General features: G+C 35.4%; 1 protein-coding gene and 1 long non-coding RNA gene across 3 annotated transcripts in view; one reads left to right on the forward strand and one right to left on the reverse strand.

The window, feature by feature from the left end:
* Nucleotides 1-1,642: 1,642 nt before the first annotated feature.
* LOC110220395 (uncharacterized) lies at nt 1,643-4,842 on the forward strand. The gene is made up of 3 exons (XR_002327859.2): nt 1,643-1,799; nt 2,340-2,503; nt 4,304-4,842. It is a non-coding gene; the product is annotated as an uncharacterized LOC110220395 (long non-coding RNA).
* A 3,765-nt stretch (nt 4,843-8,607) lies between these two features.
* The window catches only part of ATPSCKMT (ATP synthase c subunit lysine N-methyltransferase), a 34,309-nt gene continuing 24,926 nt past the window's right edge, over nt 8,608-17,990 (reverse strand). For both annotated transcript variants that reach the window (XM_021004409.2, XM_021004408.2), the window contains exons 4-5: nt 16,943-16,993; nt 8,608-9,554 (exon numbers count right to left, since the gene is read on the reverse strand). In XM_021004409.2, coding sequence (XP_020860068.1) covers nt 9,354-9,554; nt 16,943-16,993 — 252 coding nt within the window. In that variant the 3' untranslated portion in view covers nt 8,608-9,353. The remainder of the gene's footprint in view (nt 9,555-16,942; nt 16,994-17,990) is intronic.

Raw genomic sequence — 17,990 nt, forward strand, 5'->3', positions numbered from 1 at the left:
TTATGCAAATATAGGAGTTGAAAGAAACATAAAAAGGTAGGTAAAGATGAATGAACAATCATAAGAAACTAAAAAAGGATAAATGCGTATATTCTAAAATGGTAACATGATGCATGTGTCTCTTCAGGACCTTATTATCATCTAGGGGCATGGAAAGAGTCTAATATGTCAACAAGCTTGGGAGTAACTTTATTATGCTGGAATGATCTTAAAAGAATAATTTAAAGAGAGGGAGAAAGAACTACATTAGTGGGTAGAGGAAAGGGAAAGGAAAGTTGAGATTTATCTCACATGATTGAGGTATGCAACTAGAAGACACAAAAGGAGGAAGGGGTGGGGGTGTAAGGGACACAGGAACTTCACTCTCATCTGAATTGGTCAAAAGAGTGAAAAACATACAGAGTTGGGTACTGAAATATCTTTCACTCAATAAATGTGAAAAGGAATAAGGAGATGGGGCAGTAAGAGGAAAGGCAGATTAAGAGAAGGATTAATCCAAAACAAACTGACTGAAAAAGAGTGGCTCTCAAAGAGGAATTTACATGTATTGGAAGAAATGATAAGTACTTGTGACTTGACTTAGGCAGCAGAAAGAAAAGAGGGGCAGAGAAGCAGCAGCAGTTACAACAAGCCTAGAGTACTGGTTCTGAGTACACTCTTTCTCAACCCCCTCTTCTTTATGAAGAGAGGGTGGGAAACAAAGAGAAGGGAAAGTATAATAGGATGAGAAGAAATAGACAATTAAGGATCATAACTATGAATGTGAATGGGCTGAACTCACATATAAAATGGAATAGAATAGTCAATTAGCATTTATTAAGTACCAGGTGACTGGGGGGGGGGGGGAGAGAGGATACAAAGAACAGCCAAAGACAGTCTTTACTCTCAAGGAGCCCACAATCTAACAGGGAGAAAAAATGCAAACATCTATGTACAAACAACTATATATAGGATTAACAGGAAATAATCAGCAGCGGGAAGGCACTAGAATTAAGAGGAATTTGGAAAGGCTTCCGGTAGAAAGTGAGATTTTAGCTGGGCCTTGAAGGAAGCCAGGGCAGCCATGAGATAGATACAAGGAGGGAGGGTTCCAGGCATGGGAGCAGCAAGGTAAAATGCCCAAAGTTGGGACACGAAATGCCTTCTTTGAGTATTAACAAGGAGGCCAGTGTCACTTAATGGAAAGTATATGAGTGGGTACAAGGTATAAGAAGACTGGAAAGGTGGGAGGGTGGAGGTAGACAGACAGCTAGGTAATGAAGAACTTTGAACACTAAACTGAGGGTTTTTTATGTGATCCTAGAGATGATAGGGAGTCACTGGAATTTATTGAGTGTGGGGGAGATGTATGACATGGTCTAATCTGTACTTTAGGAAAATTACTTTAGTGGCTGAGTAGGGTTATGATACAGTTGGGAGAGATTTGTGGCAGGCCAATCAATCAACAGACATTGTAATAGTCCTGGAGTGAGGAGATGAGGGACTGTACCAGGATGGTGGTAGTATCAGAGAACACTTTCAAGAGATGTCACAAAGGTGCAATTGACAGTCCTTGGCAACAGACTGGATATAGGGGGATGACAGATAGTGAGGAGTAAAGGATGATGCCTAGGTTGCAAGCCTGAGAGACTGGGAAGATGGGAAGTCAGCAAGAGAGGTTTGGGCTAGACACACCGATTTGAGAAGCATCAGTATAGAGATGATAACTGAATTCATGGGAGTTGATAAGATGACCAAATGAAACAGTACAGAGGGAGAAGATAAGAAGGCCCAGAACAGAGCCCTGTGGAACATCCACGGTTAGTGGGAATGGATTCAGTAAAGTAGTCAGCTAGGGTAGGAGAAGAACCAGGAAAGAGAAAAAATGGATTAAGAAGCAGACTCCAAAAGTACATTGTTAACAAGAAACACATTTGAAACAAAGATTTACACCAATTTAAAAATAAAGGTCTGGAGCAAATCTATTACACTTCAGCTGAAGTTCATAAAGTTTTAAGTTCTGTGATCAATCTAACAACTAACCATTTCAGGGGTCCAACGATAAAGCAAGCTACCAACCTCCTGACAGAGGGGTGATGGACACAGGTTACAGAATGAGACATACATTTTTTTCAAAGTGAAAATTTGTTTTTCTTGATCATACATGTTACAAGAATTTTGATTTTCTTTCTTTTTCAATTGGGGAATGGGATGAAGAAAAAATTAATATTGATAAATTGACAAAAAAATAAAAGTTACATTAAAAAACCAAAAAGTTAGGGAGGATTTTTAAAAGTTTTGTCCTTGAGACAATAGGGAGTCACTAGAATTTATTGAGTATGGTATGATCTGTGTTTCAGGAAAATCACTGCTTCGCAGCTGTGTGGAGGAGAAATTGGAGTGGAGAAAGATATCAAGCAAGGCAATCTATTGGGAGATTGTTGCAATAATTTAAGAATGACTGAACCTAAGTTGTTTGTATGTGAGTAGAGAGGAGACATCAGGTCCAAGAGATGTTGTGAAGGTAAAAATGGCAAGATTAGAGTGATAGATATGTGGGGTGAGAGTGAGCAAATAATCTGAGAAGAATAGCAGTTCCTTCAACAGAAATAAGGGAGTGTGTTGAAAGGTAAAAGATAATAAGTTTGAGATATTTCTGTGGCATCCAGTTTGAAATGTCCAATGGACAGTTGGTCATACAGGGCAGAAACTCAGAAGTCTTGAAGCAGAATACACACACACACACACACATATACATATATGATAAATATGTGTGTGTATACATATATATATACATACATATATATGTGTGTGTGTGTATATATATATATATATATATATATATATATATATACATAAATTTGTGAGTCAGTTGTCTACCAGCATCAAGTCTCTCCCCCATTTCAGTCCATCCTCCAGTCAACTGTCAAATTGATCTTCCTAAAGCACAGGTCTGACCTTATTCCATAAGGTCCACTGGCTCCCCATTACCTCAAATATATAAACCTGTTTGGCTTTTAAAGTCCTTCATAACCGGGCCTTTTCCTACCTCTCATCTTCTTACACCTTACTCTCTTCCACATATTTTGCAAGGATAATGGCCTTGGTGCTGGTCCTCACACAAGACAATACTCTTGACTAGATGCATTTCCTCTGGCTCTCCCCCATGCCTGGAATTCTCTCCCTCCCAATCCCCAACTCCTGGCCTCCCTGGCTTTCTTCAAGTCCCAGTGAAAATTCCACTTTCTACAAAAAGCCTTTTCCTGATCCCTGTTATTGCTCGTGCTTTCATTCTAAGATTACCTCTAAATTATCTTGTATATAGCTTGTTTTTACATAGTTTTGTGTTTGCATATCGATTCCCTCATTAGATTGAGCTCCTTGAAAGTAGGGACAGTTTTTTGCCTTTCTTTGTATCCCTAGTGCTTAGTACAGTTCCTGGCACATAATGAATGCTTATTAAATGCTTGTTGACTTGACTTAACCTCTATAAAGAAAATTAAACTCATGGGAATTGATGGGGTCACCAACAGACTGTAAAAAGAGAGGAGAGAAGTGGGTTAAGGAAAGAACCTTAAAGGACATGCATATTTTAGAAGTATGACATAGTTAATGAGCCAGTAACAGCAAAAACAAAAACAAAATTGAAAAGGAGCAGACAGGTGGGGAAAAGGCCAAGAAAAAGTAGTGTCACAAAAACCCAGAAAGGAGAAAGAACCCAGGAGAAAGGGGTGGTCAACAGTTTCAAATGCAGCACAGACATCAAGAGAGATGAGAACTAAGACCATAAGATTTATGGATTACAAAATCACTGGTAACTTTAGAGAGAGCAGTTTCACTTGAGTCATAAGGTCAGTGATGTGGCAAAGGATTGTGGAGAGAATGAGAGAAGTGGAGGAAATGAGTATATCCAGTCTTTTCCAGGAGTTTGGCTAAGAAAGGGAAAAGGAATGTAGGACAATAACAATTTCTTAAGATGGCACAATCTAGTAGAGGTTTTCTAAGGACAGAAGAGACTTGGGAGGGAGGAAGGGAAGGAATAAACGTTAAGTACCTACTCTGGGTCAGGCACTACGCTAAGAACTTTACAAATATTCTCATTTGATCCCACTTGGTCATGTTTGAAGGCAGTAGAGAAGGACCTAGCAACTAGAAAGAGGCTGAAGATTAAAAAGAGAGAAGGAATGAAAGTCTACTGGAGAAGACAGGAAGGGATAAATCAATCAATCCCATTTTCTTTAATTTTTTGGAGACTCAGAATTCATAAACTGTTAGGTAAAAAAGTATCTTCCATGCCTTAATCTTCTTTTTTTGTTCTCCACAGCAACTAGCACAGTGCTTTGCACATGAGAGGCACACAGTAAATATCTGTTAAATGAAAGAATGACTTTCAATAAAGTCCTGCTGCTACTCCTCATTGTAGTGTGGCATTGACCCTGGGACGGAGCCTACCAAGTTGGAAATTCCACCAAACTGTCAATTAGTAACCAATCTAGATAAATTTAGAAAGAGCTTGTCCACTGGATGATGAATTATTTTTGGCCACAGAAACTCTGGAAACCACTTACTAAGATACAAAAGGAGTTCAAATAGCAACAATAGAGGAAGAACCACACCAATTCAATCATGGACCTTTCAGAAGAAATGAATGAATGATTCCTTGATGTATTTCTTTCAAACTTCAAGTTTTCCTCAGACACAAATCGTTAATAATTACTTGAAAAACTACCCAATCTCACTAATAAAGAATTACAACTAGAATGTAGGGCTAGAAGTTACCACGTTATAATTAAAAGCATCAAAATTCAATGCTGATGAATTGTAGGGAAACTGGTACACTTATTCATTATTGGCAGAATTGCAAACTCATGGAATTTTATTTGCAGAGCAATCTGGCACTATGGAGTAGAAGTTATATAAACTGCCAGTTAAACTAATAATTTCATTCTTGGAAGTATATACTCTGAAAGTATTAACAAAAGACAAAAAAAAAGAGATTTTCAGAGAGAGAGATTTTCATAAACTGAAAAATGTCTGATTCCTCAGTGTAGGAATTCCCTCCAATAAGCAATCATAACCCATCCATAATTTAGTACATAATTCTTATATAATCCCTGAAACTCAAGTATATAAAATTACTTTCTTATATCAATCAGCTAGTATCTGTGGCAGAACTTGAACCCAGGTCTTCTTGACGCCATGTATAGTACTTTGTTATCCTATACTGCCTCTCAAAATTGCCCTTTATAACAGTATTATTCTAACTACAAAAATATACAACCCTAAGTATCCAACAATGGGGGAATGTTAAATAAATTGTGGTACATTCATGTGACAGAGTATGACAATGTAATTAAGACTAACAAACATAAAGGATGCAAAGCAGTCTGTGAAGAACCAGAATGACGGCATATATAATAGGAAAAGTAAATGATGAAGAGACAAAGACTCTCCTAAGGAGGCTCCTAATGGACACTTGGGAGTAGTGAATGTATGAATTACATAATATCTTATGTCTTGAAGTTAATTTATACATAAACAGTCACAAAGCAAGTTTAATTGGTTGCAAAAAGTTATTAAGGCTAAAAAGTATGCTTTTATAAAAAGATTATCCCTTTAATTCTAGCAGTTTGAAACTTAGTGAACAAATAAATACACATTCATCTTCCTACCCTACATGATTTCTTAGATTTAAATTACATCTCCCTCAACCTTCACCTTTCCTGATGACAGTCCAAATATATTTAGTTTGTTCTCAGATATTAGCCTCCTTATTCTCTTGATTATTTTTGATTGATTGCCCTTCACTGAATTGCCTCATGCTCCATTATTATTTTGACCTTTTTGATTGTTCCCCTCTAAGCTGGATTCAACACAGGGTTGGAAGGAAGACAGGAAGTTGGAACACAAAGCATTCATGTGTCTTAGACAAGGTTTAAAACAGAATGCCCCTGTGTATTACTGCTTGAAGCAAAGCAGCTGGGGACCAGATGGCTCATTTGGATTGGGTGTCCAGTGTTGACAGAGATGAGTCCAAGTCACAGGTTGCAGCATGCTAAATTAAAGCCTTTAATTTAGCCTGTTCAATTCCATACCTATTGGCATAAAGGTTTGGGACTCTCACACTGAATCATACCATTGCAGAGTCTTAAAATTAGAACTGACCTCCTAGGTTATCTAGTCCAAATGATACCTGAGCAGCAATACCCTCTAGAAAATAATTACCTGTGTGACCCTGGGCAAGTCACTTAACCTCGATTGTCTCACCAAAAAAAAAAATCACCAAATGGTCACATAGCCTGTGCTTGATGACTTCCAATGCACTATCATCTCCCAAGGCAGTTGATTCAATTGTTGAACAATTCTAATTGTTAGAACTCTTTCTTTACTTCAGACCACAATCTGCCTCTCTGAAATTTCTATCCAATGACTCTAATTTTGACCCTTGTGTTTGACCTTCATGTGATGCCAAAGACAGGGCAAAGACTAAGTGGCACTGACCCATATAGAATTATTTTAACTAAATATGAACAGGATACAACAAAGCAAAAAGTCAAAGCTACAACTCCTACACGGTGAAGAAGCTTTGACACAGAACACAGACTGGGAGAAATGGGCACACTTCCTCTCTATGACCACCATATTTGCACCTTGCACTACAGTCTACAGAAGACAGTGTGACTGTACTTGGGGTACTATGCTCAAGTTACTACAATATCACTGCATCACAGTGGCACCACTTAGCTCTGCTTCTTTCCGCGAGGCAGTACCCGCTTGTTATCTCTGACTATATGGATCTAAGGATTTTATTCACTCAGAAATCAGTTCTAAAGCTCTTACCTACTAGCAATCCCTACCTCCTCCTTTTACTGTATTTCCTGAGCCCTAGTATAATAACCTTGGCATAAAGGAATTGCCTCTCCACAAATCAAACTTGCTTAAATACTACATGCAACATATACTCTTAGCATAGGAATAATAAAAGCAATAAATGATACCTAACAAAAGATCTACCATAGCCCCTACTATGTTCTCAAATGGTATACAGGACCATTTCAAACCACGGAGTGCTCAGAAATGCACAGCTTGAGTTTGTTTAGTTACCCACAGCTTGTTTTCCCCATGAAAAGCCAAAGGAGTGAATATAACACAAGCCAGTTCCTATTCAATGCTTGATTCATACTTTTGGTAGTTGAAGGTGCAGAAACTCTGGACAGGGGATTTTGGCTGAGTTCAGGGCATAGAACTTGGGATCCAGTATGAACTGGAGCTAATGAAGATTAATGCTTTTCCTAACTGCAGCTGTGTTGTTGCTAGAAAGGAACCTGTGACCAGTTCTAGCCATGCCTAAGTCCATAATCAGATAAATGAGCATAAGACACAAGAGCCAGCCCCAGAAAAGAACAGCACCGTAAACCCAGCATTCCTCTCTTAACTTTGAGTATTAGCAGTCCTTTCTATAATCCTTGAATCATGCTACCTCCTATGACATGCTACCTCTCATACCCCTAGCCCAAAGCTCTGCCACTCTGTACATCAGCAAGGAGAGGAAGCAAAAAAGTGAGGGATGTTACACATACATTATCTCATGTAAGCCCCATGACAACCTTCTGAGGTAGATACTATAGGTTTTTGTGTTTTACACAATAAGAAACTGAGGTTAAGTAACTTATCTATGGTCACTCAGTTCCTGTTAAAATGCAGGATTCAAACCCAGGCAGGGTTTCCTGATTCTAAACCAGTTTTCTACCCATTGCCTCTCATTGTCATTCCTTTGACCATACTGTACCTCTTCTCTACTTGGCATATCTTCGGCACTTATTTACTCCATTAATATACAATATTTACTTATGTTCATTTTCATTTGTTAGGCTGCCTCTCCCTCAAAGCTTGACTGAGGTGTGTCTAATTAAATATCCATAATTAGATTGTAAACTTTAAATTTCTTAGCATTTTAGTATCACTTCCCCACCACTACCACCACCATGCTTACTAAAGTGTCACATAAACCTTACTAAGAACTATATACTGCCATATTCAGACTCAGCCACTAAGTTACTATGTGATCTTAGTAAAGTTCAAATCTAGACTTAGTCACTTAGTACCTTTGACCTTACACACATCACCTTAATGAAAGGAACTTTCCAACTCTAAAACTATGATATTAAGAATTATCACCTTCCTGAGTTTTCTAATCTATTAAATTAAGGATTTCAATTACATAACCCCTAAGGTTTCTTTGAATTCTAGTATATTTCTGATTATCCCTTTCTCTTAAAAAATGTAGCCTAAGAATATAAATTTTAGAGGCTGTTTGCCAAGTTATAGAACTATTAATCTACTTGATGGTTACGCTTGCAATAGTATACTACACCCAGCTAATCCTGACATCAATATCACTAGAAGAAAAGCACAGATTACATGGATAGCACAAACTAGGGGCTTAAAAATTATAGAATAGGCTGATCGCAAGAAATTTCTAGTCTTCCTTTCCCAACAACTTCCTATTTTATCTTAGTACTACAAACACCAAAAAAATACAAACTATACTTCTCCTCAAAACTGGCTTTTATAAAACCTAAGGGCAGCCTAAAATCATGTTGGGGAAAATTATTATGAATTCAGCAATGCTTTTAAGTGAATGTTTTTTATTCATCTTAACAGCATCCAAACACATCTGAAAACTAACAATATATGTATTTGTGTGATATTATTTATCCAGCATACAAGTTAAATTTGCTTATTGATAGTTTCACAATAACTGTGTTTCCCTCTCCCAAGTGTCCAGGGCTCACATACTGGAAAGCACTAAATTAGAGGTCTGTAACCTCTGCAAATGAGCTTTTCTTAGCATTTGGGTGGTGGGTATATGATTCATATCTTTATTTGCATAGGAAAGAATTATACCAAATGTGTTCTTAAATGCTTTATGAAATCCTTTGGGTTACTAATTTTGACAAAAGAGGGAAAGATGAAATTGAAATGTTAATTGAGTTATAGGAAATTATATTTATATTAACAAAAAAATCATTAAAAAGGATCATTTATTCTTAACTATTGCCTTGTTCTATCTATGAAAAACATCACCACCAATTCATATTTATTGAGAGTTCAAGTATATGACATTATAGTAAACCCACTGTAGGCACTGTTCATTATGCATTCATAATCCACTTGTGTTCCTCTTTGCCCCCTCAAAAGAAAAATGGATTAATTTTATGATCCATTCCACAGGGCATTTTCCTAATTTAAAAAAATGTGAAATTTATTAAGGTACATTTTGTAAGTAAACTACAAAAGCACTAGATGTAAATGTGCTTTGTACTAGAAATAATCAAGAATTATGCTTTCAACAAAGTTTTCACTTGGATGACTTAATACAAATGCACCTTTGGCATAGGTTTGGGGCAGTTCTTTTCACTTCCTTTAAAAGCCTTAGAATCATATGCCCACACAGTATCTATCCCCTCTCCAGTAATATGATCTGGGATCCAGTGTGGAAAAGGAAATCGACAAGCAATGACTCTGGCATCATCTTCCAGTTCTAGCTGAAGTTTCTTCTCCAACTGTGGCATCTGTAGAGAATAAGACAATCACTGATATAGTGAGCAAGCTAGATTATATATCTGTTTAGAAATTCCTTCTACATTTTATAATTCTAGAAAACTACTGCAACTTTTCTCCTTTAGTCAGAAAATCATACTATTTTATGAAAGAGATCAATTCAGGTCACATAAACAAAGTGTAAAATAATTCATTAAAATACATAAAACAAAGTACCTGCAGTTACTAACCTGTCTTAAAATATCAGTTATAAAAATATGCTAGTATTTAGTAAGACATATATTAATTACACTGGGCTCTAATTTTATGACTACATATATAATGCAAATAGCTTTAAATTATTTATCTATTTTAATATTTACAAATGCTATTAATTACACAAATGTTTTATTCAAGATGCTTATTTATTGGGAAATTAAACTGTAGTACATTAATGTAACAGAATATTACCACACTATAAGAAATAATGAATATGAAAAATTCAGAAGGTAAGACTTACTGAAGCAGAGTGAAATGCCAGGAAACAATATACATGACAACTACAATCATGTAAATGGAAAGAATGAAAAAACACAAATTGAAAGATGTATAATTACAATGACCAAACTTCGATTAGAAGAGATGAGAAAAATGCATCTCCCTCCCTTTTTCCTAGAGGTGCAAGCCTGTGGGCATAAAATGTTCCATATCCCATGGAATTTTGATGCTAAGTTGAATTGCTTTTTCCCCTGTTTACTTGTTATTCTTTGTTACAGAGATGGCTCTCTAAAAAGGGGAAGGAAAGGTATATTCAGAAATGAAAGTGACATAAAAATAAAACATATCAATGAAAATTAATGAGTCCTTAAAATTCCATATAGATTAATAATATGTCAATTCAGTTATCCTGTCTTTAATAGTGGCATAAGCCTCAGTATTCATAGGTATGCTCATTTAAAAAAAAAAAACAAACAAACATATAATATGCCCAGGAAATGACAGGGTAAAATTATCAAGAAAGAATGCCTTTAGAATTCTAGTCAGGTATCAACTGATCTATTAAAAGGATTATCTTGTGTAATTTGTCATTATTAATGTAAACAAGGGATCATTACCAGAACTATAGTCACTAGATAATGAATTTTGTTGACCATAAAAACTCATGAAAACTATTTATCTATTTAGATATAAAGGCTGATACTATAAGCAAACTGGGAGAGCAAGAAATAGTTTACCTATCAGATTTATGGAGAACAGAAGAATTTATGACCAAACAGGAGACAGAGAACATTATGAAATACAAAATGGATAATTTTGATTAGATTGAATTGAAAAGTTTTTGCACAAACAAAGCCAAAACAAACCAAGATTAGGAGGGAAGCAGAAAACTGGGAAAGAATCTTCACAATCAGTCTCTCTGATAAGTGCCTCACTTCTAAAATATATAGAGAACTAAGTCAAATTTATAAGAATACAAGTCATTCCCCAATTGATAAATGGTCAAAGGATATGAACAGGCAGTTCTCAGATGAAGAAATTAAAGCCATCTATAGCCATATGAAAAAATGCTCTAAATCACGCCTAATTAGAAAAACGCAAATCAAAACAACTCTGAGGTCCCACATCACACCTATCAGATTGGCCAACATGACAAAACAGGTAAATGATACATGTTGGGGAAGATGTGGGGAAAACTGGAACACTAATGCATTGTTGGTGGAATTGTGAAATGATTCAACCATTGTGGAAAGCAATTTGGAACTATGCCCACAGGACTATAAAAATGTGCGTACCCTTTGATCCAGGAATAGCACTTTTAGGACTGTATCCCAAAGAGATCATAAAAATGGGAAAAGAACCCATATGTACAAAAATATAATAGCAGCCCTTTTTGTGGTAGCAAAGAATCGGAAATTGATGAGATGCCCATCAACTGGGGAATGGCTGAACAAACTGTGGCATAGGAATGTAATGGAATACTATTGTGCTATAAGAAATGATGAGCAGGTGGACTTCAGAAAAACCTGGAAAGACTTGTATGGACTGATGCTGAGTGACGTGAGCAGAACCAGCAGAACATTGTACACAGTAACAGCCACATTGTGAGATGACTAACTTTGACAGACTTAGCCCTTCTCAGCAATGCAAGAATCTAAGACATCTCCAAAAGTCTCATGATGGAAAATGCTATCCACAGCCAAAGAAAGAACTATGGAGTTTGAATGCCTATCAAAGCACTATTTGCTATTTTTTTCTTCTGTTTTGTTTCGTTTCTTCTTTCTTGTGGCTCCTTCTCTTGATTCTAATTCTTCCTTACAATATGACTAATGTGAAAATATGTTTCATAGTAATGTATATGTAGAGCCTATATCAGATTGGATGCATTCTTGGGGAGGAAGGGAGTGGAAGGGGAGAAAAATTTAAAACTGAAAAACTTATGGAAATGATTATTGATAAATCAAAATAAATTAATAAAAAAGAGCTATTTATCTAGATGTAAATGATCTACGGTCTTCATCAATGGAAGAAGTATCCATACTGATGAAATTTATAAATTTTTTAAAATATTCAAAGAATGTAAAAGGTGATGTTTTTCTCATTCTTCTATGAATCACAAGTTTTGTGTTTTTAAAAAATGTTTATTATAAGAGTTGAATTAATTATTTCCATATATTAATAACATGCAGATTCCATATATTAATAACATGCAGAACAAATATTTATTTTTGTCCCTAAAATATTTGTTTCTATAATTTGACTTCTTATAACTACCATTGCATCTTAAAAGTATATCCCTATAAGAGTACATAAATATAAGCAAAATCTACAATTCATCTCTAAAGACTTTCTACAGAACCCAAGGTTACCTACTACAATCTATTCCAAATTAGTTTGGTAAAGACTGCATTAGCCATATATGTAATGGGCCCAAATGCTAATTATTCATTAGGCTCAAGAATGCAATAAACAAAGATGTTAAGTTAAATGATAGGAACTTGTAAAAACAAAAACTATAGTAGCTGGGGAGTATGTTCCAAGATTTTTTTTTTAACTAATAAATCTACCTGCAAAAGAGATTGCCTGTCCACCTTTGAAATAAGTCAGGCCTGTATAACATATGGCCCATGGGTCTGCCAAAGAAAGCCAACAGAAACTGTAGGGTTGCCACTGTACAAGCTCCTGTTTGTCATGTGAACCGCTGCAACCAAACGTCCTCAGTCTGTTTCCAGTCTAACTTATCTGTGGCATGAAGAAGTTTAGCTTATTTTAATCTTGGCCTCTACCTACTGCCAAGTTGTACAGGTCTAAAATAAGTGAAATTCAAAGAAGGATGCAGTACATGGACGATCCTTTACCAAAACTTCAAGGATTTCATATGGTAATTTTGTTCATAAAAAGTTATTCATCTTACTATTCTTTTAATTTTTACACTTTCTTTTATTTCAAAATGACTTTGCGACTCGTGCTGAGTCAAGATAAACCTGAAAATGAAAGGAGCTATTTCAATCATAAGAAATTAACTGACTAAATTGCACATAAATATGCAACGAATCTAATTCTTGATATCATACACAAAGAGAAAGCAGTGATGTGTCATATCTGCTTAATGGAATTCAAAAATTATTCACACAATTACAGATTTGAAAGTGACACAAAGTCACATGGTTCAATTACACCTTTAAAATTTCAAATAACATAAATTGAATCGCTCAAAGAAATCTCAAGATTAACTGGCCTCACCAGGAAGTTGTTAATAAGAATAAATATTGAATGTTTAGATATATGTTTTTATATCAAAACATGCTGATAGCAGTATATTTTCTTCAATCATTTCATGTTATGCATACATTTCATGTATTTCAGTGCTTATTTTTACAGAGTTTAGATATTAAACAGAAAAATTTATTATACTGCTTGGCTAAAATTTGGTCAATGTTTTAATTGGCCATTCTTTTAAATAATGAAACTTAATAACCTAAAAAAGAAGAAAAAGTCATCTACTTACTGTAAGACACTGTGACTCTGGCTGCTAGTTTGTTTCCCATAAGCTAATCTTTAATGAGATCATTTATTTTCCTGTTAATGCAATAATTATAGCATGTTGTAACACACTCACACACTGATTCCTAATAGTCTACTATGTTAAACACATTTATATTTAAATGTTAGGCTATCTCATACAGAGCACTGCCTAGAAATAAGTTACTGAAAGTGGAACAGTATAGTCTGAGAGAATATATATCACAGAATTTCTAGAAAAGTCTCTTTCAAGAAAAGTATATTTTTCATTAAGCTTTGTATAAAGGAATATCCATAGACAGACCATGTTTCTTGAGCTGAGGTTTAGAAAATATGACCTCCAAACAAATTATAAAAGAGATTTGGAAGCTCTGGACTACAGCCCTAGTTCTATACTAACTAGTTATTTAACTCTGGGAAGGTCATTTAACCCTGCTGGTACTATTTCCTCATTTTGATGTTCTCTAAGGTCCTTTACAGCTGTCCATGAAAAACGATGAAGTATCAATAAGTGCTAATCATCCATGTGTAAATGACCCATGAGAAAATGTTAATATCTGATTTTCCTTTACCTAGCACACAGGTGGGTGAGCCTCCCTGGCAATCAGTCAGAAAATGTACAAAATTTTTAATATTAAAATTATGGAAAATTAAAATTTTTTTAAATCTTTTACTACTGGTGCTTTTCCCTCCAAGGTTACCTTAAGTCTGCTTTTCGTGAGTTTTTTATATACCAATATTTGTGTTTTAAATATAACTAAATATGTATGTATTGTCTCCCTAGTTAGTACTTAAGTCTACTGGACACTTTACACTGGATGTCCTGAAGGCATCTCAAACTTAACATATCTTCCCTTCCAAACCTTTCTTGCAAAATATTCTATTACAATCAAGGGCACCACTTGTCACTTTCTTTTCACTCAGGTTAACAACCATACATATTATCCTCAACTTCTGTCTCTTACTCCTCCTATCCAATCACCTGCCAAATTTCTCAAATATACCTACTTCTCTCCACTCACAGAGCCAACATTCTAGTTCAGGCCCTCATCACCTCTCCCCTGCACTATCTTCAATAATGTTCTAATTGGACTCTCTGCTTCAAGTACCTCCCATTCCAATTTATTCTCTACACAACTCCTAAAATATTTTCCTAAAGCATTGGTCTGACCAAGCCATTCTCTTATGCAAAAAGCTGCACTGACTCCCCATTACCTTTAGAATGAAATATAAAGCCTTTTACTTGGCATTTAAAGTTCTTCCAAGCTGGTCTCCTTCCTATCTTTCCATATTACAATTACCCTCCACTCACTATATCATCCAGACATACTGGCCTAACTACTGTTTCTCATATAGGATGTCCATTTCCTGTCTCCTTGGTGCCTTTGCAGGGGTTGTCCCCATGCCTAGAAGGCTCTCCATCCTAACCTTGGAGAATCACTGGCTTTTTTTTTTTTAAGAATCAGCCTAAGCCACCACCTTCTGTAGAAGGTCTCTCAGCTGCTACTGCCTTTTCCTCCAAGTCACCTTCCATCTACTCTCTATTTATTTTGTATGTATCATCTATGTACAAGTTGTCTCCTCCACTAGAATGTAAAGTCTTTGAGGATAGGGACTATTTTTTTCTTTTTCAATACTAGCACTAAACACAGTGATTGGCACACACACACACATATAAAATAAATGTTTGTTGATTGACAGAGACTTTCACCTTTGTATGTCTACCACACCACAGTGACTGGCACATCTGTTTAGTTGTTTTTCGGTCATGTCTGACTCTTTGTGACCCTTTTTGGGGTTTTCTTGGCAAACATACTGAAGTGGTTTGCTATTTCCCTCTCCAGTTCATTTTACAGATGAGGAAACTGAGGCAAAGAGGATTGAGTGACTTGCCCAGGGTCACACAGACAGTGAGTGTCTGAGGCTAGATTTGAACATAGGGAGATGTCTTCCTGACTGCAGGGCTGGCACTCTATCCACCATGCCACCTATCTGTCCTGACTGATACACAGTAGATGCTTAATAAGTTCTTGATTGATTAAAGAAAATAAGGTCCAGAAAAAGTTAAGTGACTTGCCCAAAGTTAGACAGCTAAATAGTGGCAGCCTAAAACCCGGATCTTCAACTTTTTTGCACTATGCCACACTGCCTCCAACCAAGCAAAGTTGGATATGAATATGAATCTGGAACTTTTCAGAAATCATTTAAAATATTCCCAAAACCAAAGAGAAACAATGTTTTATATTATTTAATGTTTAGGGAATATTTGTATTGCTTTAATTCACTAACATAGATTATCAAAAGTTACCTGAATAGCTATTATTAAATGTCATTTGGCCCTTCAATTATTTATGCCTTTGTATTTTTTTTATAAATGCTAAAATGACAAAATTTTCAGCTACAGATGTATATACAGATGAATGAAACCAATGTTGACTATTAGAAGACCAAGCAAATTAGTGGTGCTCTAATTTCCTCTGAGTGACTAGCTCCCCAAAACTCACCACTTTATAGGTCTCATCAAAAATCCAATAACCATGCACTCTCAACTTGAAGTGAGGAAAGACTATATCAAAGACCTCTACTGCCCTCTCCTGGAAAACGGTTGATGCTTGTAATAAATCTACCATTACATATTATCATTCCACCATTCCAGACAGCATGTAGCAATTCTTAGTTAATATAGACTTTAAAAAATAAATTTAAAAATCAACAATGAAAATATAAATGTTTTTGGATGTCTTAAAAGTACTGTTTATAAAACTAAAATTGCTTATCTCACTAAAACAATCAGTCCTCTTCAGAAAGATCAAAAGTAACAACTAAAAATAAACATACTAACATAACTGTTATGAGACTGCCCACCTGCACAACATTGCAGCATTTTTGACAGTACATATTCAAAGTTCAATACCGTTTTTTGACAAATCAGTCTACAGAATCAAATTAAAACTAGTCAATGCTTATCTGCCCCGAAAACCATCTCACTGAAAAATCTGAAAAATGATCAATTACAAGTGAACAATCCATTAACTTTTCCAAGTAATTTAAGTAGCACAAACGTGGTCATACCATGGCAAATGTGAACTATATTAAGCACTGGTATTTCATGAAGCAATACTCAAACTGGAAACTCTGAGGCTTAAATAATTGAAATTTTTATTCTATAGTAAGTTTTTAAGTATAACATCATCTTTTACTTCTAAATTTTTGAGGCCTTGAGGCAAAATTTAATATTTTATCAAACCAGTGAATTGTTGAACATCAATGGATAACTAAAAATCTGTGGTATAGCATTTCATAGATAAATAACTTTAGTAGGTACAGGAATTAACTAGGACAGGCCATCTTTTCAAAGCTGTCACACAGGAAAAAAACAAAACAAAATAACTACACTTACCATCTGAGGCACTCCAAAAATTACTACATTTGTATACTGTGAAAAACTGACCTAAGAAAAAGAGGAGAAAGAATTTTTTATAGATTAACCTGAGAAATTTTAATATACTAAATAAATGTTTATAGAATCAGGAGTTAATAACAGTTTATACATATATTATTTTATGGTTATAAAATGTTTTCATATGTATTATTTCATTTGATCTTCACAATAACTCTGTAAGATAGATACTATAAGTATCATTATTCATATACAAGGAATGCAATATAAGGAAACCAAGACTCAAAGAAGGTGCCAAAAATCACATAGCTAGTAAGGGGCAGAGAACTAAATCTCCTGGCTCCTACTGAAGTGTTCTGTCCACAATGCCATAGTGTCTCCTTAGTAGTGACATTTTTGGTAGCTAAGAAGAAAGAATGGGCTTATGCCAATTTAAAAAGCCAGTTTTCTTTAAAATTAAAGAAGAAAAGAGAATATTGTACTCTCTCCTCAACCCTTACTCAACAGAATAAAAATGGCCACTATTCTCCTGTATATTTTCCTGAACGCATAGCCCTATCTAAGGATGGCCTAGAGCCAGGCAGGGCAACTATAAACCCAACATTTTCTTTAGTACATCTTAGTCAGTTCTAACATTGCCAAATAACATTAAGAAGGGCCAGAAACAGAACAGGAAGCATGGTGTGGTGGGAGAAGTCATGAATTTTAAGTCAAAAGATGTGACTCCTGACTTTGACATTAAGTCAAAGGAATTGAATCCTGACTTTCACACTTACTACAAGTCACTTAATCTCTAGGCCTCAATTTCCTCATCTTTAAAATGAAATGAGGGGAGAAGGCAGAATCCTGATTGTTCAGAAACAATGTATTAATTTATTTTACTTGGCTATATTTATTTGTTACAGTGGAGGTATATCGGAGGTATATGGAAAGCAATAGTCATTTTTAAAAGAAAGTAACATAAATAAACTTTTATAAATGCAGGATCTGGGCCAGCTAGCCTCCAATGTCCCTATTCCATGCTGAACTACTGACTCATTTCCACAAG

The sequence above is a fragment of the Phascolarctos cinereus genome, unplaced genomic scaffold, assembly GCF_003287225.1.
Source record: "Phascolarctos cinereus isolate Bilbo 61053 unplaced genomic scaffold, phaCin_HiC Scaffold_4;HRSCAF=312, whole genome shotgun sequence".
NCBI lineage: Eukaryota > Metazoa > Chordata > Mammalia > Diprotodontia > Phascolarctidae > Phascolarctos > Phascolarctos cinereus.